This window comes from Poromitra crassiceps (assembly GCF_964638095.1).
Source record: "Poromitra crassiceps genome assembly, chromosome: 13".
Classification (NCBI taxonomy): domain Eukaryota; kingdom Metazoa; phylum Chordata; class Actinopteri; order Beryciformes; family Melamphaidae; genus Poromitra; species Poromitra crassiceps.
The window spans coordinates 25863963-25890101 of record NC_139644.1 but is presented as its reverse complement, the minus strand read 5'-3'; the positions used below and the strand labels follow the sequence as shown (position 1 = coordinate 25890101).

Genomic DNA, 26139 nt, shown 5'->3' with positions numbered 1-26139 from the left:
GACTTGGATATATAAAAAGTAATAAACGGAGCAACTCCCACTTGAACACTCTCACCATGAGACGCAGTGTTGCCAGGTGGGAAATGTTGAGTTATCGTACCTGAGGGTCAAAATTATCGTTTTTGGAGGGAAATTATCGTACGCGAGCAGTGGCCGTCTTCCACCTTCTTCTTCTTCTGTTAATGGCTTTCTGGCCGTGCTTCACCAATCACCACTTATATAGCCTCAGCCAGGAATGATTTATGACATCATTGATGACATCACAATTGATTTATGACATCACTGATGACATCACAATTGCTGGAATGGAATCACTGATGACATCACAATTGCTCGAGTGACATCACTGATGACATCACAATTGCTAAAGTGACATCACTGATGACATCACAATTGCTAAAGTGACATCACTGATGAAGGGGTCCTCTTTTTCACAGCCTAATGTTGGCAGGTGTGTGCGTGTGTGTGTGTCCGTTTTGAACCATCTAGTGTAGCCTTATATTGGCATTTAGCCTTTCTGCTGCTATTGCATGATTACATCAGCTCATTTTATTTTAGGGGGGGGGGGTTGGTATACGCAGTGGAAGTGGTCCCTGGGAAATTTGGTTTGGTATTTAGTGGTACTTGGACGGAAAAGTTTGGGAACCCCTGTCCTAGGGGAATGCATGATTGACTGCAAAGACGTTGTGAGAAGACGTGTATTGTGTATAAACAAACATAGGATCCATATTAGTATATTGATTACAACTAAGTGTCACAAAATGATCAAATTATCGTACTTTCTGGGAATTTTGGCATTATCGATCGTACATCGTACAGAAGGCGAGATTATCGTACAAATACGATAATTATCGTACACCTGGCAACGCTGATTATTCACTCTTCCCGTTCTCTCCTCCTCGTACTCTTCCATCCTCAAGTTCCCCACAACAACCACAACACACACTTCCGTTTCCGGCCTTCAACATAAAAGCCTACAGTGCTGCCTAGAACGTAAACATAAATGACATCGCATAGCACCTTCATAAAAATAGCTTACATATATATATATATTTTTAACTTTGAGTCAAACTTCAATTCAGCATATCAATACAGAAAGCAGCACTTAACGCTATGTCAATATAATTTCAACCTTCAGAATTGCTTCCTCTTATTTCCACAGAAACCATCTCCCTTAGCAACGAGAACCACTTACAAACGTTGGTCATGTTGTAGGGATTATGCATGTTTGTTAATGAGCCAGGCAACATTAAATTGTCAGGTTTGTAATAGAGGTTGGCTTGGCATCCAATCCATACAAGAATGGTTAGCCTGGCTACTCAGCTACATTGCCATAACGCTACAAGCTAACTTAATTATATCCAAGCTAGTACCTAGCCTAGCGTTAACTTCAACACCAACTGTAACCTGCTACGTTAGCTAGCGTTATCTCACGTTGGTGCTTTCAGGTGACGTGTGAGTGAGCTAGCGTTAGCAATTTAACGTTAACTAACGCTATGTGCGTTTAAGATTGGGACATGCAAAGCGATAATGCTATCCGACGAGCCAAACAAATTTGCCTGCCTCATTTGCTTCCCATTCAATTTAGCTTTAGCTAACGTTAGGTGGCTAGCTGAGCTAACTGGCGTTAGTTCCATTTGCTTCACTTTAACTAGAAGCTATCATTTGGCTAGCAGCCTAAAAGTAGCTAACGCTAAGTGATGTGGACTCAACACTCACCAGCTGGCCACCAGGTCAATCGTGCGGTCGGTTAAACCCAAATATAACGTGAAACCAGCTAAGATTAGCACTAAGAGAACACAACAGCTAACAAAACCATTTGATGTATTTTGATATGATTTTGATAGGGGGCAGAAGCGAGCAGGAAGGCGTAATGCTGCTCAGTGCCAGTGATCCAAAATGTTGCATTACCGCCAACTACTGGATCCAAACTGAACTGATCTGAATTGAATTGAACTAACAAAAATAAATCCCACACCAATCCATTTCCCATTCTACTACAGTTCTCTACTTCTCAGCTGGTTGAGAAAGCTTTCTCTCAACAGCTTCTGCACATCATCTCCATACAAACCCCCCGCCACACCCAGAAGTCTCTATGCTGCATCCACAATTATGTCAATTTTCTCAGACTTCTTTTCCACTCCAGCAGTACAATTAATTACCATAGCAAAAAAGGCAGAAAAACATAATTCTTCCTGACTGCTGCTCTGTCCACTTTAGTTTCTCGTCTCCCATCCTCACATTGAGATCTCTTAGACCTCACCCTGATTATCTCTGCCTCCCTTTGTCTCTTCGAGCAGTTATCCCCCCATGCTGCATGCTTCCCTTTACAAAGATTTTCTGATGACATATTCATCATATGTCAAGAGTGATCTCAGTGAAATCATCAATGATGATCATCACTGTCGATATAATCACTCTGTGGCATCATCACTGTTGACATCCTTGGTGACCTCATCATCAGCGGTGACATCATCTAACACATCTTAGTTAAAATAAGTGGGTGGCAGTGTGTCTGTCACGATAATCTGTCTTTTTGGAAGGAAAAGAGGTCGGCGGCCATGTTTGGAAAGTAGTGCCGGCTACCTCTTTTCCTTCCAAAAAGACAGATTATGTGCATTTTGGATTAATATTTCATCATGTGGTGAGTACCCGAAGCACAACATGTATTTTGGGCCGTGAGATGTGTGTTTTGGCAGATTTTTAACAGCTGTACCATTACCCTCCATTCTATGGCGATACTAACTAACTTCATGACTGTAGTAGCTCACTGTAAACTGTGTGGACAGTGCCGGTAAGGCATGATGTATCTTGGTTATGTGGGGGGATGTGGCAAATGAGCTAAACTCTCGAAAAAGTGGAGTATCCCTTTAAACAGAATTAATCTCCCCCCGGCTTCGCCTTTGGCGGAGATAATGATCAAACAAAACTTCCATGAGTCCATGAAGTTTGTTTCCCCCTTCTTTGTCGACAGAGCGCCCCCAGGTCCAACAGACGACATTAAACATTAAAGAGTTTGACTTTCTTGTTTCTAGTTTTTGTAGAGAGTTGCTTACTGAGCTGTCCAGAACTACAGGAATACAATTATGTTTGAGTGGATGTTCTCTTTATGTTTGAAATACAAGTGTTGCATCATAGAAAGTTGGAGATTGCTAAGTGCTGTTGAAGCATATCTCCAGGAGATGTCAGCAAATATCTACAGTAGGCCTACGTACAGTAGATGTCTGGCCTGTATCAGAGACAAGGTTATAATAGAGTGCCGTTTAAAGAGTCTTTATCCTTACTGAGAGCCAGAATGCATTTGTGTATCTGTAGTGAGTGAAGTTAAAGGAAATATCACAAGCTACAATGTAGCCTATATTCTTTCTGAAGTGTATCTATTGGCCCTGTAGTTTTGTCATTCTGATATTTCAAATACTCACAAAATATCAGATCCCTGAGTGAATGTAGTCTTGACTAGTTGCTTAGCGGGCCTACAGGTTTTTGCCAAATCCATCCATTCCATGCTGTAACCTTCCTCTCCAAGACATATTACCCATCCCCTCCAAAGCCTTTGCGCTGAAAACAAGAGCATAATTACTGGGGCAGCTATCAGCGTGCTAACCTGCTGTCAAATCAGCACAATGCGCCGGCAGCTAACCTCCAGTCAGAACACATCAGTGCCTTGTTTCTTTGGGTCCAACAATAGCATCTATTCCCCCGTGGCAGTGCCAGCCAGAGCCCATCAAACCCAAAACCTCCCACAGAAACTACACTCGGAATCAATTTCACCCAAATTCTGGGGTGTGCACCCAGCTGGGCTCAAGCAGCGTTTCCGTTTAGGCATCGGTGACCGCCTGGGTGCTGCCTCCAGGTGACCCAAGAGAGGGTCATCTGAGGGATGGCACATTGGCCCGGATGCTTCCAGGACCCAAACATTACCCCCCCCCCCCCCCCCTGCATAGACCTTCATCCTGACTGGAGCACTATGGCCAAATTAAGCTGACACAAAGGACAGTGTGTGTGTGGGGGAGGGGGGGGGGGGCACAGAATTCTGAATCTGGGCCCTGTACATAAGCAGTCTCCGTGGGGCCTCTTCCTCTCCTGATCCATGTCTTTCATGCATCCTTTGAAATTCTAGGGCACTCCCCACATTGGAGCCCCTGGGTCATCAGTCCCAATGGTCCCAGTCCCACACACATATACACATATACACACACATGTGTGTGTGTGTGTGTGTGTGTGTGTGTGTGTGTGTGTGTATGTGTATGTGTGTGTGTGTGTGTGTGTGTGTGTGTGTGTGTGTGTGTGTGTGTGTGTGTGTGTGCGTGCGTGCGTGCGTATGTGATGTTTTCTGCTGCTCAACGGGAGATCCTGTGTCTCTCAGTGTTTTGAACTTCAACACACACGACTCCAGCTGCTGCCAAGCAATTACAGAGGGGGCCCACTCCTGAGACCCATACCATTGCAAAACAGTTCCAGCATCCCATTGTTTTTCTGTTTCATTGTTTTTCTGTTTCATTGTTTTTCTCTTTTACTTTTTGCTTTTTGGAAAAAAAGAACGACATAATAAAATATGAATGAGGAATATGGTCGATGCCCCGGCTCTCCGTGTCTGGAAGGTGCAGGTGGCGTGGTAAAGACAATCCGTCTCCTGACCGCGGTACCCAGCTGGGATGCTGAGGGCCAGATGGTCTGCTCACAACAGGTAATCACAGCCAGCATGCTGATACACTGACATCAACACAAATGGGTTTCCAGAACTACCTGGAGCATTTGGGATGCTGTGATAGTACCCTCTCCCTGCCAGTCCCAGGGGCTTTTACTGTTGAGTCTGCCGCCGCTTCTCCACATTTTTGCTTCCACTACACATATGAATACATTTTTCTTGTGAATATCGATGTGACTATGTATAATGTATTTGTTGTAGAAAGAAACCCGCCCGCCCTGTCAATCAGTTTCTAGAGATAGAGATATGTATACCATGAAAGAGATATTTTAAAGACGTTTCCCACTAGCCTACTATAGTAAAGGATAAGCAGTTAGAGATCAGGCTTTAGCTATAGTATTAATAGCAAACACCACACTGTTCCCCTGCAGTCAGAGCTACCTTCACATGCCCACCGGTTGGGGTTTCCACTTGCATTCATTGAATTCATTACTTTGAAATGATTTGCTTATTATTTATAGTGTTGGAATACAATGTTAAAAACTGTATACGTGGCATAATAAGTGGAGCAACGCACAGGTCGGAGTCCCTTTGCACAGGACTTTGAAGGTGAGGAAAGTTTGGAGTAGATAGTGGGGGAAGGTTTTGGGTGTGGAGTCACTCAGTGGAGGTGATTTCCTGGGCTAGAGCGAATGTGTTACATAAAGATGTAGATTCAGCCTGGGCTGCATGTAGGCCTCCACGTGCTCCATCAGAACGCTCCTGCCGAGGAGAAATTCTCATACCGAAGTCTCACCCAAAGCAACGGCATTCATTTTTAATGCTGAGAGGGAATTCATTATCATTATGTATAATAATCAGATATATTAGCAATAAGGGCTAATGTCTTGCTGTCAGCCTACTTGAGATAAATCCCTCCAGTGTGATACAAACAGCTCTATATTGCACACACACCTCCCCCAGTCTCTGACTCGCTCCCCCTCCCTCCCCGCCTCTTTCAGCTCACTGAACTGAGTGAAATGTCTTTCCGACTAAATGATTTTTTTTGCACGGTGGGAACGTTGCCATGGAGACAGCAGTTACCCCCCATCCCCTCCTCCCACTACTTCTCTCTCTCTCAGCAGTCCACAGCATTAAAGCAGTGCTAAACGGCATCTTGTCACATGTGTGTGTATGTGCACGCGTGATGGTTGCGTGCTTGTGTGTGTGTGTGTTTTCCCCCTGCTCTGAGCTCAAACTGTTCACACTGGTCTGTCAGTTCGCTGCAGGGGCCCTGTGATGAGTGGGTCTATATCCAGAACTGTCCTCCTCTGTCTCTCCACACACCACACACACACACACTCTCACACACTCACACACACACACACACACACACTCTCTCTCACACACACACACACACACACACACACACACACACACACATGCACACACACCGCTCTCTCCGGTCCAGGTTCTCCCATTTTGCTGCTGCGTCCTCTTCATCCTCCTCTTCACTGCTGGCTCTCTCCCTCTCTTCATTTGGTTAATCGTCTCCCACTCCTCCTTCTCTGTCACATCTGAGCTCTCCCTCTGTCAGAGGGTGCTGGAGTTGCAGATTGCATTCAGTCCACACAGCAATGCACTCTTTGACAAGGGGATAAGCACCTCACAACAAATAATAAGAGCAGTCAGGAAGCAGGGAGGCTAGCCAGAGAGAGAGAGAGAGAGAGAGAGAGAGAGAGAGAGATACAGAGAGAGAGAGAGACAGAGAGAGAGAGACAGAGAGAGATAGAGAGAGACAGAGAAAGAGAGAGAGGGGGGGAGAGAGAGAGGCAGAGAGAGAGAGAGAGAGAGAGGGGGAGAGAGAGAGGCAGAGAGAGAGTGGGGGAGAGAGAGAGAGGCAGAGAGAGAGAGACAGAGAGAGACAGAGAGAGACCGAGAGAGACAGAGAGGCAGAGAGAGAGAGAGAGAGGGGGAGAGAGAGAGAGGCAGAGAGAGACAGAGAGAGAGAGACCGAGAGAGAGAGAGACAGAGAGAGACAGAGAGAGAGGCAGCCGTGCTCCACTTTGCATAGGTAAAATGCGGCCAGAATAAAGAATTCATGACAAAGTGGCTAAATAATTACACAGCAGAGTTAATGCACAGCAGAAAGTAGGAGAAGGAGCGCATGGAAGAGAGAGACGCACAACTTCTGCTGATAGAAAAAGTTTGATTCAGGCTGCTTCTGCTCAGGTAGAGCGTATTCAAGTGTGTGTGTGTGTGGGTCTCCATTTGAAATGCCCAAGGCCATGCATTTTATACAGTGTGTAGTCTGCTGCCTGGCATGCAGTGTGTGGCAGTGAGAGGACAGTGACCGGGGTGGCTAGGTTTCAGGAGGTAGAGCGGGTTGTCCACTAATCAGAAGGTCGGTGGTTCGATCCCCGTCTCCTCCCGTCCACATGTCAAAGTGTCCTTGGTCAAGATACTGAAGCCCAAATCGCTCCCAATGGTTGTGCCAGCACCCTGCGTGGCGGCTTGCCCCCATTGGTCGGTGAATGTGAATGGGTGAATTATGTACAGTAGGCATGTGTTATGAAGCGCTTTGAGTGGTTGGTAGACTAGAAAAGTGATATATATATAGACTATTTACTATTACTGCGAGCTGCTCCGCCTCCCAAAGCCGCTGATGAAAGAGACTCAGAAGAAGGAGACAGGATGATACATTATCCTTTTATTTCATGATCATTTCTTCAGCCACACCGTTACTTAGTTACACATTCACCTACATCCTGTTAGACTTGTCCTGACTGAAACAATCGCCCTGACTGAACGCCTCACACCTGCTCAAATTCTCAGCTTTAACCCATAAAAAAGTAAACCTCTTAAATAAATTATATATATATTATATAAAAAAGAAATTGAAAATTAAAAACAAGAATACCAATTCAAGGAAGATATACAGCATAAACAATGTTATTTCATCATCGTTTGTTTTTGACTACAGAGATAAACAATTGCTAGGTCTCCATTTTGTCGTCATTAGTAGTATTAGTATCAAGTTCATTGTCAGATTTTTGCTTAAAGCATCACTTATATAATTTTTCATTGCATCAAGTTGACATCATTCATGTTAATTATAAGCATGCAAACACGTTTTCCCCATGACCATTCAGAACTGCACTAACACGAGAAGAGAGAGAGACAGACAGCCAGAGAGAGCAAGAGAGAGAGAGAGGGAGGGAGGGAGGGAGGGAGGAGGGGGCGCCATACACAGAGAAAGAAAGGGGGCAAGATGGAGGGATGTGAGAGGGATGCAAGGGGGGTGGGTGGGGGTGTAGAGAAAAAAATAGAACAAGAAATGGATAGGTGGGGTGGGGGAGGAAAGGTAACATTTGCTGGAAGAGTGGGAGAACCAGTAACCAGACAGAGAGAGACATAGAGAAAGACAGAGAGAGAGGGGGGGGGGGGGGGATTTCCGAAATGGAGGGAGGGAGAAAGAGGAACGGTGAAGGTGGTGGTTCCATTGCAACTTTTGTAATCCATCATCGGCCGCCGCTAAAGAGCGAGCAACACGGGGGGCTAAATGGGGCAGAGACAAGCAGATAGAGAGACACAGATAGAGAGAGAGAGACACCGGGAGGTGGTGGGGGGGAAGGAGGTGTTACAGAGCCGATGGTTCAATACCATATCTACAGGCCGATCGATTACATCCTGAGCTGACGAGCCACACGGAACACTTGGTGGGCAGGATGCCTCCGTAACACCCCAGCAAAGCATCCACCAGCACAAGCACCTGCACACACTGCACTTCCATCGGTCCTGAGGCGTACGGGTCAGAACCCGGCTCGGGCCTCCCCCACCCCGCCTCTCTTGGAATGTGTGTAATGGGTGTGAGGGGACAGAAGGTGGGTCGGCGAGAGCAATACAAGTAGCTGTAGTGAGGTGTTGGACTGTTGTTTTGCTGAGGTTACAGTAGTAGTAGTAGTAGTAGTAGCAGTGACAGACATGGCTTTATACGTCTATATCAAGTGCAGAGTCCAGGCGTTTGTTTTCCCACACACCTCCTCCCTCCTGTTCTTCTGGCTCATAGGGGCGGGTACGCTATCTCAATTTGACGTAATCTGTAGGCCGTAAAAAATAAGCCTCCGATGTGTTTTTTCCCCCTTTGTCGTTTTTTCCCTTTATTTATTTTTTTCTCCGTTCCTTCTCTAGTAATTAATCAAAACACACCCAACAATTTATTTTTCAATCACTGTGCCATCTGTTTTTTTTTGTTCTCTCAGACATACAGTACACAAATTACTGAAAGAAGTAGTACACGATCAACACAGTTACTTACATCAGGCAGAAAGGGGGGAGAGGAAGTGAGGGAGAGGAGGTGGGTGGGGTTGGGGGTGGGCGAATGACTGACAGCTGATTTCAGAGACGACACAGACAATACGACCTAATGCCTATGAAAGACAAACTGTTTCCCCACCTAGTGCAACGAGGCCCACACACACACACACACACACACACACACACACACGCACACACACACACACATTCCTTTAAAGACACGGGACAGAAGACACGTTTGGCTCGGAGACGAGCGTTTCAGTCTGTGGATGCTGGGATTCGGGAGGGGGCGGAGGGGCGGTCGACGAGGACGGGGAGGCGATGAGCACGGAAACGTGTCACACAAGGTCACAGTGACACACAGGCACACACAGGCACACACACAGACGCACACAAATACAAAACAAACACGCCCACAGACACGGAAACACACACTAATAAAAGCAACGCGGACGTGTGTGTCCTTCTAAAAGTCTTGTCGGGGACATGATGCGGACTTGACGACAACATTTTGCTCACTTGAAATCGGACAATGACTTTTTGGAGAAGAGAAAAAGAAACGAAAAACAAAACGAGTCCTGGAATGATAGAAAAATAAAGTATAATGGTGATATCCTTCCCCTGTGGGATACACATAACTCACTCAAAACCGATGCTGGTCCGGTCCCAAACACACGTTTGATCCCATGTGTCGTCCGCTTGGGAAAAGTCTTGCCAGTTTGGCCATGAAGCCAGGGGGCGATCACGTAGTCCATGTCTCCTAGAAGCCCACAGCTGTCATCCTCGGTGAACTAAAAAACTGGCATGGATAGATTCCTTTCTTGATGGTTTTATATATATATATATATATATATATATATATATATATATATATATATATATAGTATTATATTACACGAGCCCCAAAGTAAAATAATTCAAAAAATATGAAAAGGAATTGATACTGATGAGCACCATGAGGACGGTGACGAAAAGGAATGAGGAAGAGGGACACGTTTCAAGGTTGCGTAACATGCTTCGACCGGCGAGTCCGTCCTCGCTTCTCCCTCCTCTTGACATCAATAACGACCGCCGGACGCGTCGTCGTCTGTCCTCCAGAAACGTCTGGAACCGGAGGACGCTGGCTGGACCTTGAGAAGGTATCCAAAGTGGCCCGGAGAATCCACCGCGGATGTTTTGTCCTGCTGAGAATACTACGTTAGATGTTTTCCTATACAGTATGCCATATACTGTACACTAGTGTGGCAAAGAAAAATATCGACAATAGTGTTTTTCTTCTTCTTTTATAGTCTGTACAAGGGCATGAACCTTTGGTCCTGGTTGAGATGACCATACTAAGATGGTTTTCTTTTTCGTTTTTTTCTAGTTTTATTTTTCAACGGAGAAAAGTTGATCACATCACATTCCTCCTAGATGAAATACTACACTAATCTGATGCACACATGAACTACGCACATACTACAAACCCTGTGTGTGTGTGTGTGTGTGTGTGTGTGTGTGTGTGTGTGAGAGAGAGTAATGTGTGTGTCCGTTTGCTACTGTAGATCCCAAATTTACACCTGATATCAGTTTTAACGCTGTGTGTCTGTGTGTGTGTGTGTGTGTGTCCGTGTGTGTGCGTGCGTGTGTGCTGTGTGTGTGTGTGTGTGCGTGTGTGTGTGTGTGTGTGTGTGTGTGTGCGTGCGTGCCTGCATGCGTGTGTGTGTGTGTTTGTAAATGTGTAGTCTGAAGCTCATAGTGTAGCTCATGATGGATATGTTTTTTTGTGTTTTTTTCTCCCGGCTGGCTAACGACAGCGCAGGACTTGGAGGATTCATTAGCAGGAGCTAAACATCACGAACAGTTGGACACGTCTCCTTATCTCTCGTTGTTTGATGGAGAGAATTATTCACAGATGAGAGGAGAGAAAGGAAAGTCTGGAGCTGGAGAGATGATAATGACCTGAGGAGAGAGGGAATAAGGGAGAAGAGGCAAGATTAAGCAAGAAAGACAGTGGGGGGGGGGGGGGGGGTAGAAACAGTACTGTAAGTTAGCGGGATGGGGGGTGCAATACATAACCCATAACATCTAGATTATACAGACGCTCCTGCCTTACAGCTTCTACATCTGAGAGCTGCTCAGCATCCACTTTATCGCTTACTCCCAGAGTTAGCTCATGCAGAGCCCACACTGCATCTGCTGTGTCAATATGATCTGCGTGTATCTAACGTGCAGCGTGTGGATATGATCTGCGTGTGTGTGCCGTGCAGCGTGTGGATGTGCATCGCGTGTGAGTGAGAGAATAGAGGATAGCAGGGGATTGGGTCGTTTGTGGAATGAGGTGCAGTCTAATATGTGGGATCGTGGGCTGACAGGAAAACAATGCATTGAATGGGAAAGCATGCAGGTGGTGAGAGAGAGAGGGAGAGCTGGCTTACAGTGTTACTCAGAGTGAGGACTGTCCACCACGATGTGCGGCTTGGGGGAGGATGCTGTGGCACTCTTTGTCACATACGTGCTAATAGCTTTTTCCTGCAGTGGAAGAGAGAATGCACTTGTGTTAATTCAGCTTGACAAAATGACAGAGCATTTTTGCATGTTTAATACAAATTCACTTAAAGACGGCCTGAACCCATGTGGCGTGATGCTCGGAGACGTATCTGACTGAAAACCATTTGAAAACAAATCTTGTCTGAGATGACAGAGAGTTGAGAGGCGGGCCATAGCGTTCGATGATTTGATTTGACAATTCTGGGGAGTGGATTTGCCGTTGGCCAATCCTGATGTGTTCCGCCCCCAAATTGAGTGGAATTCAGCGTGTTGTGGCGCTACGCGTGTGGGATCCGCGGAGAAGCAGGCAGCCAGCTGCTTCCGTTCCCTGTGGAGCATAGCGGAGAATCCGATGCATGAGTGCTGCCTGCCCGCCTGGAATCTCCGAGGGGCCGGGGTAAGACCCGCGTACGTTAACGTTATCCTGGAATGCGAGTTTAACGAGCCAGTTACATATCTTTGCATTCATAGACATTACCGTTTGCTTTATTTTGTATGTTACATACAATTGGCCAAGTTAGTAGTTAGTTTATGGGCTAGAAATTCTGCCAGATTACAGGCACTAGACGGCCATTTTGCCTGCAACATTTTCTCCTCAAAATGTAGATTTATTGACAGCTGCCATGTCGTGATATGATTGGTTGAAATGGGGTAGAAATTTGATAGTGCAATGTGACGTCAGCAAACTGTAGATTATTGTTATGAATGACATATTGAACTAGAACGACCGCACCGTGAATATGCCTCCGCCATTAGTTCATTCTTGAGTCCAAAACCGCCATTTGAGGCAAATTGGAAGAAATTCCATAAAGGCGCTCCTGAGATGTTGCGTTGCAGAGCTTGGAAATTGGGTGTGTGAGGTCACAGTGACCTTGAACTTTGACCTTTGATAACCAAAATGGAATCAGTTCATCCTTGCGTCCAAGTCGATGTTTGAGCCAAATCAGAAGAAATTCCATCAAGCCGTTCTTGAGATATTGCGTTAACGAACTTGGGAATGGAGTTTGAGAGGTCACAGTGACCTTGAACTTTGACCACCAAAATGTAATCAGTTCATCCTTGAGGCCAAGTTAATGGTTGAGGCAAATTTGATGAAATTCCATCAAGGCGTTCCTCAGATATCGCGTTAACGAACATTGGACGGACGTATGTACGGACGGATCCATAATGCCTCCGGCCTGGCTATCGCTGGTGGAGGCATAAAACTTTTGATGTGAAAAAGTGTGAAAAACTAAAGATTGTTTTTGCATACATTATTAAAGGGGGACTTACCCCCCAGATATGTAACAAAACGGTGATTTGAAAAAACCTATGGGAAAAAACAAGAAATGATGTATCCTCTTGTCTATACAATACTCTTTGGCTGTGCTTAGCTCAGGATTTTTTTCCGGAAATCATCGCCATTACAGTTTGCCCACCGCCTCGAAAATAATTTATATGAGAGCTGCAATATCTTTATAAATATCAACAACTAGCCAACGCTGGTGGCCTGTATGGAAACAGCATTGCTCAAAATGGTTGAAAGTTATATCAATTTGGTCATTCAGTGCCGAACTAGAAATAGAATTATTTTTCTCCCATGTGTGTGTGGCTTGTCTAAACTTACGTTAAAAGAGACTAGTGACGCGAGGCTGGTTACCGCAGCACAGCACAATAGTCAGGACAAACGCCCCGCTCTCACGCTCATGTAATCACAATGCGAGATTTCTCCACGTCATTCCCTTGTCCAACTTGCCATATACCGCGCCATGAAATCCGTTTTTAATTTTCGTTTCTCCCTTTTCCATGATTCTTGTCAAAAGTTTGCTCCTCTCCAGCGCAGAGCTGCACCGGGGTACTGGAACATTCTCCCCCCTCCCTCCTCCTCAGGCTGGCGGTGCTCACAGGCGAAACAGTCTGTCCAAACTTAATACCAATTTCAGTATGAGATGCAGGGAAATATATTATAGTAGCCGATGTGTTTAGAGCAGCTTTGTCACGTTGTCACGTCATAGTATAGCGTTATATTGTGCGCTAAACTGCGATGAGATTTGTTTGCGGAAATGACGGCGGGGATGAAAGTCGCTCAGGGGAGGCTCACTTTGGTGCGGGGGCTCGGAGCTGCAGCTGCAAACACACAATAACCCCTCCCTCCCTCCAATAGGCTTGAGTTGTGAGGAGCCGGGAAAGGGTACAGGGGGAGTAGGGGAGTAACTATCTTGAAATCCCATAGTCAGTCACAGACAGGCGGGCAGAGCGTCAGTGCAGCAGCAGCTCCGTGTCCCCAGCGAAAAGGGGCACAGAAGACCACCAGTGGTCCTTGAGAGGATTCCAGCATTCTATGTTGTCTCTCAACCTAATATATATGGAATTCTGGACAAAATCATATCTAGGCTACATATAAAAAAAAAAAAAAAAAAATGATTTGCATCTGAGAGACCAAATCTCATCATAGGGCTCCTTAGTATAAAAAAGGTTGGGAATGATTAACAGCAACACAATGCCATTTCCTTCCTTTTATGATTATAGTGGCGTTTATTGATAGTATTGTGTTACATAGGAGTTGGTAGGAAAATAACAGGTGATTGTAATCAATTAACAGGTGATTAACAGGTCAAGTGACATGATGGGAATAGGCTTGGAGTTGTGAGGAGCCGAAAGGGTACAGGAGGAGTAGGGGAGTAACTATCTTGAAATCCCATAGTCTTTGGTTCATCGTGACGTCACGACGTATCAAATCTGGCATTCATTTGAGGGCAAAAAAAAGCAGTGTTCCACCCATAGAGGGCACTTATGCCAGTTATGCTGCTGAAAAATGATACAAATGGTAGAATGGCAACAGTTTGGTCTCAAATGTGGAAATTTTGACCAGAATTCTTCACACACCACCCCCAAAGTCATATATATTGGTTAAAAGCTGAAATTTTTTGGGTTCAGCTCGTCTTTAAAGGGCCAATTTGCCGATTTTCAACCAGCTTTGTATCATTGGCAAAATTGGTAGTATAATGCAAATCAACGTTTAACTTCCATCTAGCTTGCCTACACCGAGATCTCCCCGTTTATTTGCTGACAAAACTGCCCCGAATGACATAGTTTGGAGCAGTTTTGCCATAGTGTCACTATTACTATCACATCACTATTGCTACTACTCTATCACTATTGCTTTCACTATCACTCTATCACTATTACTATCACTATCACATCACTATTACTATCGCTCTATCACTATAACTCTATCACTGTTACTATCACTCAGTCACTATTGCTATCAGTATTACTATAACTCTATCACTATTACTATAACTATATCACTATTGCTATCACATCACTATTACTATCACTCTATCACTATTACTATAACTATATCACTATTACTATAACTATATCACTATTACTATCACATCACTATTACTATAACTATATCACTATTACTATCACTCTATCACTATTACTATCACTCTATCACTATTGCTATCAGTATTACTATAACTCTATCACTATTACTATAACTATATCACTATTACTATCACATCACTATTACTATCACTCTATCACTATTACTATAACTATATCACTATTACTATAACTCTATCAGTATTACTATAACTCTATCAGTATTACTATAACTCTATCACTATTACTATCACTCTATCACTATTACTATATCACTATTACTATCACATCACTATTACTATCACTCTATCACTATTACTATCACTCTATCACTATTACTATAACTATATCACTATTACTGTCACTCTATCACTATTACTGTCACTCTATCACTATTACTATCACTCTATCACTACTACTATCACTCTATCACTATTACTATAACTATATCACTATTACTATCACTCTATCACTATTGCTATCACATCACTATTACTATCACTCTATCACTATTACTATCACTCTAACACTATTACTGTCACTCTATCACTATTGCTATCACATCACTATTACTATCACTCTATCACTATTACTACCACTCTATCACAATTACTATCACTCTATCACTATTACTATAACTCTATCGCTATTACTATCTCTACCACTATTACTACAGTATCCTCATTGCTCCCTCTACCTTCATTCATCAGCAAACTGTTAACTTTTGCCAGCGAATAAACGGGGAGATCTCATTCCCGACAGGATGGAGAGAAGTTAAATGTTGTTAATTTGCATTATAATAGCGATTTTGTAATGATACAAAACTGGTTAAAATGGGCAAAGTGGCCCTTTATGTTTTAAATTAAATACAATTATAACTTCTAGCTGCTAACCAACCAAAACTAATAACAAATTGAACATAATGGCTATCATGCCAAGACTACACAGAACAGATAAGGCACAAAATATATAATCAAATAAGATACTCTATGTGGATGTATGCACACATGTATGCACACACACATACACACACACACACACACACACACACACACACAACACACAACACACACACACGCATGTGTCCGCGCATGCACACACAAACACACACACACACACACACACACACACACACACACACACACACACACACACAACATGCACATTACCTCCACGAGCTGATGCCAGTGCTCTATGGGTTTGCGTGGATTGGCCAGCATGGCTGTCCAGTGCTCCCTGCCTGGACCCTCAGCATCACTGCCGACACGACACATCCCTATGACCTCATTATGACCAATACTGAGAGTGAGAGAGAGAGAGAGAGAGAGAGAGAGAGAGAGAGAGAGAGAGAGCAGAGAATAACAGAGGAATGGAGGAGAGAGATGGAGAGAGAGAGCCAGGTTATAATAGAACAGAGAGGGAGAGAGAGGGGGGGGTTGTGAGAAACAGGCAGAGAGAGTCTCATTTATCAACCTTGAGTACTGGGAAAAGAATACGGCAGCTGAGGAAGGATATTGAATAGTGGCTCACAAATATACACAGGCCTGTATAAAGGCTGCATGTCACCTGGGAGCAGGCACACACACAAACAGACAAAAGCACACGCCTATGGAGACGCCAAATGGAGGGCTGACTAATAGGGAGGTGGTGCATCTAATACACAAACACATCACGCAGCCAAGTGGTGCTGCGAGGTGAGCAGCAGACAGGGAAACACTGGCCGGGTTACACCCTGTCTCACCGGCAGCAGACACTTTGCTATTAGCATAAGACAGATGCATATTCATGAGGTGCCCCGTCCTCTATGTAAAACAGCCGAGCGTCCACCACCGGGAGGCTGATTCACAAGGGGGCCGTCGCCGTGTTCAACACAGCGGCGACACGCTCAAAACGCCAACGGCCCAAAAGCGAGTGTCCAACGTGCACGCGCACATTCACTGTGCGGTGACGACCAGCACCCTGTGAAATACAGTGCACTCCTCTTATAGTGATCATGGGTCAAATTGATCACTATAAGTGGATGATCATTATAATGATTTTTTTTCTTTATTTCTCATGCAGATTACCATCTAATTGACATTTGTATATGTATTACATGAATACAGTACATATAAAGTAAGTTAGGCCTCCAGCTGTTTCAAACACAGCGGCCTCGCGTAGACAGAGACGCCGCCATCTCTCCACAGACAGAGATGCCACGATCTCTCCATATACAGACAGACATGCACCGATTATCGCTGCTGTATCTCATTGGCTCATTTTTGGCAGTTTGTAAGTAAAAAATAAATACAATTACTGTAGTAAAAAAAAATCCATTGTTCTCAGGTGGGACAAGGCCAAAAATTATCACTGTAATTATTTAAACGGCATGTGTATAGGAATGATTCGGGACCAAGCTTTTTGATCAATATAAGCGGTTGATCACTATAACCGTGATCACTATAAGCGGATCCCACTGTAATAGCAACAACACCGACGTAGGGATGTCACAATACTAGAATTTCTACTTCAATACCGATACCCAGGAAAATATCGATACTCGATACCATTTTCGATACCACGCGGCGGGATGACAACACATCAAGAGGCATAAAAAATAAACAAAGACAGATGGACGGACAGATGCACGCTTCTCCATAATCTAGACCTGATCAAACTCATTAAAAACGTTGACCTTACAAGATACCCACCAATGACAGAGAGGGAGAAATCAGTGGTATGTTTGATTTTTCATTAAGAGAAAGCACTGCTGATATTGATACAGTTGCAAATGAGTATTGTATCCGTTTCAAATTTTTAGTATTGATACTTATCGATACTATCAATACCTGTTGCAAATGAGTATTGTATCCGTTTCAAATTTCTAGTATTGACTTTTATCGATACTATCGATACTTTTGACAACCCTACACCGACGCACCTTGTGTAGCCCACTCACCAGTCATAGTCCATCACGGCGATGACGATGCACACGCTCTCAATGTTTTCGTTGGGAATGTCAAAGACGAGCGCCTCGTTGTAGGTGGGATTCAGCGTGTTCTTCTTAATGGAAGTCTTCCTCTTTTTTAGCCGGCGGCCGTCACAGACCAGAGAGGCCTTTACGTACGGGTCTGTGGAGAGACAGAGAGAGAGAGAGTACTGTAGTGAGTGGAGAGATAACGGGGGGGGGGGGGGGGGGGGGGACTCCTGGGAACGCTATTAGGTATTATGCTCACAGGTCTGTAAGACATAAAAGGCATGAAAATCAAGTCACCTTGGCAAAGCTGGATTAAGACTATAAAGGGAGAAAGTAGCACAGGTTGATTCGCTTCAGTGCGAGCAGCTTTGTGACAGCAGCCGGGGGAAAATACACACCCAGGATTCGATTTTTACGGTACGTTTTTAAGCATCTTTCGGGGACTACAATCATCTTCCGATCATTACGGCAATAATAACGCCGTGCGCTCGTTATCGTTTCAGATCTCATTTTAATCCGAGAGCGTGAGATGATGAGAGCGCAGCAGCTGAGAGCGTCTTCACAAGAGATGGATAACTAAATAATAAGACCTTTTATTAAAGGCCTTTGTTAATTCAATATTATCTTTAGCAATCGCACTTCTTGATATCAGTGCCATGGGTGATTGTTGTTTAGCATTGATTCTGCGCCGCGGTTTCACTTTGGTTTCAAATGAAAAGTATAGCTTCAGGTAATATATTAATTAGAATGATCACTTATTCACTCCAAGAGAGCTATAGTCACTCATGTTTGTGCACAGTGAAAGGCTCACAGTCTTCTTACATCCGTTTCTTAAAGGAAACAAATCCATCCTCAGATACCCTTGCACTATCATCAATATGTGATGGTCAATGCATTCTGGTTAGGGGTTATTCTGTGATGAACGGCTGTAATACAATTTCTCTACTTCTTCTAGGCCTACATCGTGATTTCCTACATTTCCCAGAATGCCTGCTGATGTCGCCAACCCCCAGAGAACTCGCCTTAACTTGTTCCATTCAGCTGTGGCGGGTTACACGTATAGGTGGAGAGAGCAATAATGATCTTGATCACAAGAGCAAGAGAGCAAGAGAGTTTGTGAAGGAGTGAGAGTCACTCCCCTTACTCAAAACATGTCCCGTGGCTGCACTGCAGTCTGGGCGTGCGAGGCTGCAGTGGCTGGAGAAATTGGTCTCTCTGCCTCGTCTATGATGGGTTTGTTGAACACTGGTGCAAAACCGAAACAAGACCTTGCTCTTTGATTCTGAGGGACTGACACCAAAACCTGTTGTTGACTGTTGATGTTTTAGATCATGATGTCATGTAATGTTGCCTATATTTGACCAGTTATCAGTGGAAATAAGAGAAATACACCACCACACAACAAAATGGATCCAGAAATGCAAACTACATTGCCAGCAGCTGTTTGTTTAACAGCATTAAAAGTGGATTAGGGGTAGCCTGACATCGGCTGACCGATGCGCAAATGCAAATGAGTCTGGAAAGTTCAATTTGGGTTCCCAGGGGGGCGCTATCAACTGGCGCAGACCCAAACGCGTCTTGGACATGATTGGATGAACTTTCAACAAATCAGAGCCACAAAACGTGTGACGGAGCTCCGAACCATCACTGGCGCTCCTCTATCGGTCATTGTATCAAATCCAGATCGGGTGGAATCTGTCTGAACAGTGGGGGGGTGCAGACTCATAAGCTAGAGGAAATAAAACAGGAGCTAGCAGATGTGTCAGGTTCCCAGGCTAGCTTAGAGGGGATTTGGTTTTGAGCCAAGCTGCATGCTGGAGATCCTGTAGCTAGCAGCATGCTGTGTACCTGAAAAGCCAGTGAGATCCATGGCTTTGAGGTTGGTGGCCTTGATGATTGTAGCAGTGAGCCTGCCTGCAGTGGGCAGGTAACACAGCGAGAAATTAAGCTCCCCGAGGTCAGCCTTCTCCTGCAGGTCACAACACACACACACACACACACACACACACACACACACACACACACACACACACACACACACACACACACACACACACACACACACACACACACAGATGAGATCAAAGGTCAAGCTGTAGTGCTTTGTTCATAATACAGGAGACGGACATGGCATCTAAGGGCGTGTGTCCAAATATGTCCATGTTTTTCTCTGGCAGAAGAGCGTTGAGGAGCACCAGCGCCTTTCTGAAAAGTTCAGAGATTTTAGACCCACTTATTGTTATTCTAGGAGTATCTGAAGATGCTATGAAATTGAGCAACGCCCAGCAGTTTCCTATCCTATAATCTCATCACTGCAAGGAGGTTGCTTCTCATGCACTGGAAAAAGAAGGAAGCCCCTACCACAAAGATGTGGCTTATCGTGCGTTCCTTTATTGCAAAATAACTGGGATGTGGAGGTTAAATGATGTCACATCCGTTTTGTTAGCATTCCATTTGCAGAAAACTTGAGCTGGGAAGTTCACTGTTCATTGGTCAGATCCAGGCTACCCATTGTTAGCAATAACAGTTGATAACATGGCATTTCGCGGCATTTTGCACATACAGTACAAACACTGCAGCCTCATGTCCACACAGATAAATGTTAGGCAGTGTTGTGTGTGTACAGCTGATTTAATGAGACACAAACAAAACAGAAGTGCTAAACAACATTACTACGATTATAACTACTGTTGTTGCGCGGCGCAGCCATCTTGGATTTTCGAGATCGGGGCTGCTGAGGCTCCTACGAGTTTGGAATCGGAAATACCAGCTCTGGTGACGTCACCGTCCCAGCTCATGACCTTTGAAGTCGTAAGATTACCAGTTCCCAGTTATAAAGGAATGCACGATTAGCGATCTTACGAACACACGCCATTTAGAAAGAATAAGGTGCACTCTTATGGACAAGCTCCCAAATTTGGACAAGGTGTGGTCACCTCGAATTCATGATCTTACATTTTTGGAATTAAATTGGCATCTTCCCCTCAATACCAACAAACATAAGGATTGAGGGAAGAATAGGGTGGGGCTTGGGGGGGTCAGGAATAGAATTGAGAGACTAAGTTAACGGAGAGCCTTTTCTTTTCTTTTTCTTCTCTTTCTTCCCCTTATGTTTTGTATCTGTATTGATATTTTGTATTTGTACATGCTCAAAAAATAGAAATAAAAGGGCATGATTTAACTTGTATTTGTATAAATGGAATAATACAGCACATATGTACATACATTACAGTATATGTGTACTGTATATATCTATCAACATGCTCAAATATAAAACATTTGAAACTGAAAAGTTCAGAAAGAAGCGCTCGGAGGGCTCGGCGGCCACATACACTCTCCCCTCATTGGAACACTTGATCAAAGATGCTGGCGCTCAGAAAAAAAGGCTCTATGGCCACTCAGCCTAAAGGCAGAGTTAGATCATTAACTCATTAACAGAACACTATCTCCTCATTAGCTGTGATTGCCATCAGTCTGTGGCCAGACAGAGACGTGTGTGATGAAGTCAGTCTGTGGCCAGACAGAGATGTGTGTGATTGGTGTCAGTCTGTGGCCAGACAGAGACGTGTATGATGAAGTCAGTCTGTGACCAGACAGAGATGTGTGTGATTGAAGTCAGTCTGTGGCCAGACAGAGATGTGTGTGATTGAAGTCAGTCTGTGGCCAGACAGAGATGTGTGTGATTGGTGTCAGTCTGTGGCCAGACAGAGACGTGTGTGATTGGTGTCAGTCTGTGGCCAGACAGAGATGTGTGTGATTGGTGTCAGTCTGTGGCCAGACAGAGATGTGTGTGATTGAAGTCAGTCTGTGGCCAGACAGAGATGTGTGTGATTGGTGTCAGTCTGTGGCCAGACAGAGATGTGTGTGATTGGTGTCAGTCTGTGGCCAGACAGAGACGTGTATGATGAAGTCAGTCTGTGGCCAGACAGAGATGTGTGTGATGAAGTCAGTCTGTGGCCAGACAGAGATGTGTGTGATGAAGTCAGTCTGTGACCAGACAGAGATGTGTGTGATTGAAGTCAGTCTGTGGCCAGACAGAGATGTGTGTGATTGGTGTCAGTCTGTGGCCAGACAGAGACGTGTGTGATGAAGTCAGTCTGTGGCCAGACAGAGATGTGTGTGATTGAAGTCAGTCTGTGGCCAGACAGAGATGTGTGTGATTGAAGTCAGTCTGTGGCCAGACAGAGACGTGTGTGATTGAAGTCAGTCTGTGGCCAGACAGAGATGTGTGTGATTGGTGTCAGTCTGTGGCCAGACAGAGATGTGTGTGATTGGTGTCAGTCTGTGGCCAGACAGAGATGTGTGTGATTGGTGTCAGTCTGTGGCCAGACAGAGACGTGTGTGATTGGTGTCAGTCTGTGACCAGACAGAGACGTGTGTGATTGAAGTCAGTCTGTGGCCAGACAGAGACGTGTGTGATTGAAGTCAGTCTGTGACCAGACAGAGACGTGTGTGATGAAGTCAGTCTGTGGCCAGACAGAGACGTGTGTGATTGAAGTCAGTCTGTGACCAGACAGAGATGTGTGTGATTGGTGTCAGTCTGTGGCCAGACAGAGACGTGTGTGATTGGTGTCAGTCTGTGGCCAGACAGAGATGTGTGTGATTGAAGTCAGTCTGTGGCCAGACAGAGACGTGTGTGATTGGTGTCAGTCTGTGGCCAGACAGAGATGTGTGTGATTGGTGTCAGTCTGTGACCAGACAGAGACGTGTGTGATGAAGTCAGTCTGTGGCCAGACAGAGACATGTGTGATTGAAGTCAGTCTGTGGCCAGACAGAGACGTGTGTGATTGGTGTCAGTCTGTGGCCAGACAGAGACATGTGTGATTGAAGTCAGTCTGTGGCCAGACAGAGACGTGTGTGATTGGTGTCAGTCTGTGACCAGACAGAGACGTGTGTGATTGGTGTCAGTCTGTGACCAGACAGAGACATGTGTGATTGAAGTCAGTCTGTGACCAGACAGAGACGTGTGTGATTGGTGTCAGTCTGTGGCCAGACAGAGACGTGTGTGATTGGTGTCAGTCTGTGGCCAGACAGAGATGTGTGTGATTGAAGTCAGTCTGTGACCAGACAGAGACGTGTGTGATTGGTGTCAGTCTGTGGCCAGACAGAGATGTGTGTGATTGGTGTCAGTCTGTGGCCAGACAGAGATGTGTGTGATTGAAGTCAGTCTGTGGCCAGACAGAGATGTGTGTGATTGAAGTCAGTCTGTGGCCAGACAGAGATGTGTGTGATTGAAGTCAGTCTGTGACCAGACAGAGATGTGTGTGATTGAAGTCAGTCTGTGGCCAGACAGAGATGTGTGTGATTGAAGTCAGTCTGTGGCCAGACAGAGATGTGTGTGATTGACGCCGGGTGACAGCAGGCTTCCTAATCTGGACGGGCAGATTGTTTAGCGTCACTGTAAATGAATCATGTGACAATCTGTCAATGTTGCCAAGTGGAGGGAAGTGTTCAGCAGAGGTGACTACTTCTCTGAGCTTTTTATATCTCCCCTCCTCTGATCTCCTCCATGTCTATTTGTATAAGATGTCTTATACTATCTATCCATGCAATACAGTTTCTATAGGCACTTTATTTTGTGCACTTTAATTGCCCTGCACTTTAAATCTGAGCCAGATGATTCAGGCCTATCCGCATGTTTTTGTCTCTTTTAATCTACTAGGCATCTCACGCGCTCGATTCCTAGGCTCAGCCGCTGTGCGGCCTCGCCCGCCCTGCAGCTTGCCGAGCTGGCCCTGCAGCTTGCATACACAGCTCGGCCGCTGCGCCAAAGAACTTTTATGGAAAGAAATGACAGCTCCATATTGCCCCATTGCAACATCAGCGCCCAGCAGCCTCCGCCATTTTTTATTTTTGGAAGCGTGACAGCGCCAAAAGAACCTCGCACAGGCTCGCAGTGGTCAGCTGCGGTAGCGCTGGCCCCTATAATCAGCCTCTCTAAACAGTAACTCAACGGGAGAACACTCTAAACTTTGGGGATTCACATCTTTTCCGGGCGTACTGCAAATCTTGATTGAAGTGGTGTAGTGCAGGGATGTAAAACAACAACCATATTGTGGAAACTAAGCAAATTTTTTCGTTTTCTTTGTTTAGTTTTTTCAAGATAAATACCTAATGAAAAGGACCCGAGGTTCAACTCCCGTTGAGTTACTGTTTAGAGAGGCTGATTATAGGGGCCAGCGCTACCGCAGCTGACCACTGCGAGGCGCATTCTGTTTCCAAAAATGGCCGGAGTGTCGTCTCTTTCCTTCCACGCTCTTTGGCTGCGCGGCCCCCCCCCCCCCTGCAGCTCGAATGCTAAATGGTAAATAAATGGACTGTGAGTCTCTGTGCTCTCTGTGGCTCCACAGTGATGACATTGGCGGTATTCAGGTCACACTGTGGCGTTTCTTTTTTTGACTTTTTTTCTGTCTCATTGGCTAATGGCCCTCTATATTAATGGCCCTCTATACATATTTCATACACATTTGCTTGGTTACTGCTTCATAAAATGTGGTTGTGGTTCGCATTGTCTTTCCAGTCATCTTGACTGGACTTCATCCTGGACTGAATTTTTTCACATTCTGGACTAATCTATAATACATCAGCTTCCCTATCTTACCTACCTAGCTTTCCTATTTTCACATATTTCTGGACATATGGTTCAATACACATTTCTAGACACAATTCTATCTGTATATGCGAATAGACAAGAATGCACATGTTCCCTTGCACATTTTCACATAGTATTCATATTTTTCACCCATTTTCTCTTCCTCTCAGCATCTCCTTCTGCTGTTACAGTATTTGGCACATCCTGCATACATGCTGAGATGAATATGTGTTTTCATACTTTTCATTCATAAATTACCATTTCACAAGTTGTAGTGTTTTAATTGTCACTTGTTGCCATGTTTAATACCCTCCCTTTGCTCTTACACCCTATTTCTTCTTTGCTGTATTCTATAATTTGCTGCTGCAACAACCTGATATTGGTTGGGGCTCGTTCGAGCTTCGTCGCCTAATCTAACCTGCGTCCCAAATGAAGGTGATGGCATTATTTGAGATTCTTGCATCCTTACCGCGGTGCCCTCCACGATGTCCCTCCAGACGGGCTTCTCGCCGGTGCCCTCGCTGAAGTCCAGCAGGTTGTCCACCACCACCTGGCCGATCAGGTCGTGTCTGGAGAAGCGGTCGAAGTCATAAACAGAGAAATGCAGCTTCCTGGAATGTAGCTCATTCAGCGGCACGCCGAACTGAAACGTCTCGTTGAACACGGGGTTCAGGGTCTTTCTGTGGACCTGAGAGAGACAGAGAGAGTTGGAATGTGTTATGTGGCTATACAGAGTAACAAAACATCACTAGATTGCTGCATCAGTCTGTGTGCTGTTTCAAAAATAAAGAAAATGTCAAATAAATACAATAAAAGTTGACTCTGTGAGGGGGAAAAGCAAATTCAGATATTTGGCAAGAAGGATGAGCAAGTCAATTTGTGAGAGCTCAAGTCTGATATCACTGTTTATTAGTGGCTGTTTTACACAGTAGAACAGGAGTAGCAGGCTTGACACTGCCAGTCTCAAGTCATGCTCAATGTTGACTGTTGAGCTTACCTTGTTTTCAGAGCGGCAACAGCAGAACAGCTGATCTCACAGAGAGGAGATGGCGAAGGGAAGCAGAATGCCCACAGCATGGCCCCTTTTTCTTTTTATCCCTGTCAAATATCTCTCCATTCTGTAAAGCTACAGACTCTCTGCAACTTGAAAGAACATCATTGCTAACATGAAAGCGCGGTTTGTTTATTGTTCCGCCGCGACAAATATTCCAACGTCAGAACATTCGTTCCACACTACATTTTTCCTCGGACACCCCGCATTCCCCCCGTCATGCCTCTGCGCCACCCAGGGAACCCCCCACTTTGAGAATGCTGCTCTACTAGGAACCTTCGTAGAACGTATAGCGGTACGTGGGCAACCGCAGTCCAGCACCCACTTGCCGGTGTATTAAGCCTTTAACATGAACCCTAAATTAAATAAATCCCCTCTAAAACTCCAAGTTTTCTGTTCCACAGCACATACTAAAGACAGAGGATTTCCCCCCACAAACTATCACAACACATTTCCTACAGCTAACTGTCTTTAGAAGACACCTCTCCACTGACTTGATACAGTAGCTACTGTGTGTCAATGTCAACCCAAATCCTGTATGCTCAGCTTGTTTCATCTTTCACCCCATAACCACAAATAATGGATGATTTTAAATCAGTGAAGGCAGTGCAAAGAGACCAAGTGCATTTCCTGCTCATCATATTTTAACACATTATATAGACTCTATTTGTAAATGTATCTTTCATCTCATTCAA

General features: G+C 44.9%; 2 protein-coding genes across 6 annotated transcripts in view; both read right to left on the bottom strand.

Moving 5' to 3' along the window:
• The window catches only part of med25 (mediator complex subunit 25), a 34497-nt gene extending 32662 nt beyond the window's left edge, over nucleotides 1-1835 (bottom strand). For all 5 annotated transcript variants that reach the window (XM_083648791.1, XM_083648794.1, XM_083648792.1 and 2 more), the window contains exon 1: nucleotides 1720-1835. The gene's annotated coding sequence lies outside the window, so the exon portion shown is untranslated. The remainder of the gene's footprint in view (nucleotides 1-1719) is intronic.
• Nucleotides 1836-11365: 9530 nt separating this feature from the next.
• syt3 (synaptotagmin III) overlaps nucleotides 11366-26139 on the bottom strand; it is a gene marked incomplete at both ends in the record, with an annotated part of 33255 nt that continues 18481 nt past the window's right edge. Inside the window, 5 exons of the mRNA XM_083649219.1 lie at nucleotides 11366-11455; nucleotides 16015-16144; nucleotides 17784-17955; nucleotides 19650-19770; nucleotides 24863-25081. Coding sequence (XP_083505345.1) covers nucleotides 11366-11455; nucleotides 16015-16144; nucleotides 17784-17955; nucleotides 19650-19770; nucleotides 24863-25081 — 732 coding nt within the window. The remainder of the gene's footprint in view (nucleotides 11456-16014; nucleotides 16145-17783; nucleotides 17956-19649; nucleotides 19771-24862; nucleotides 25082-26139) is intronic.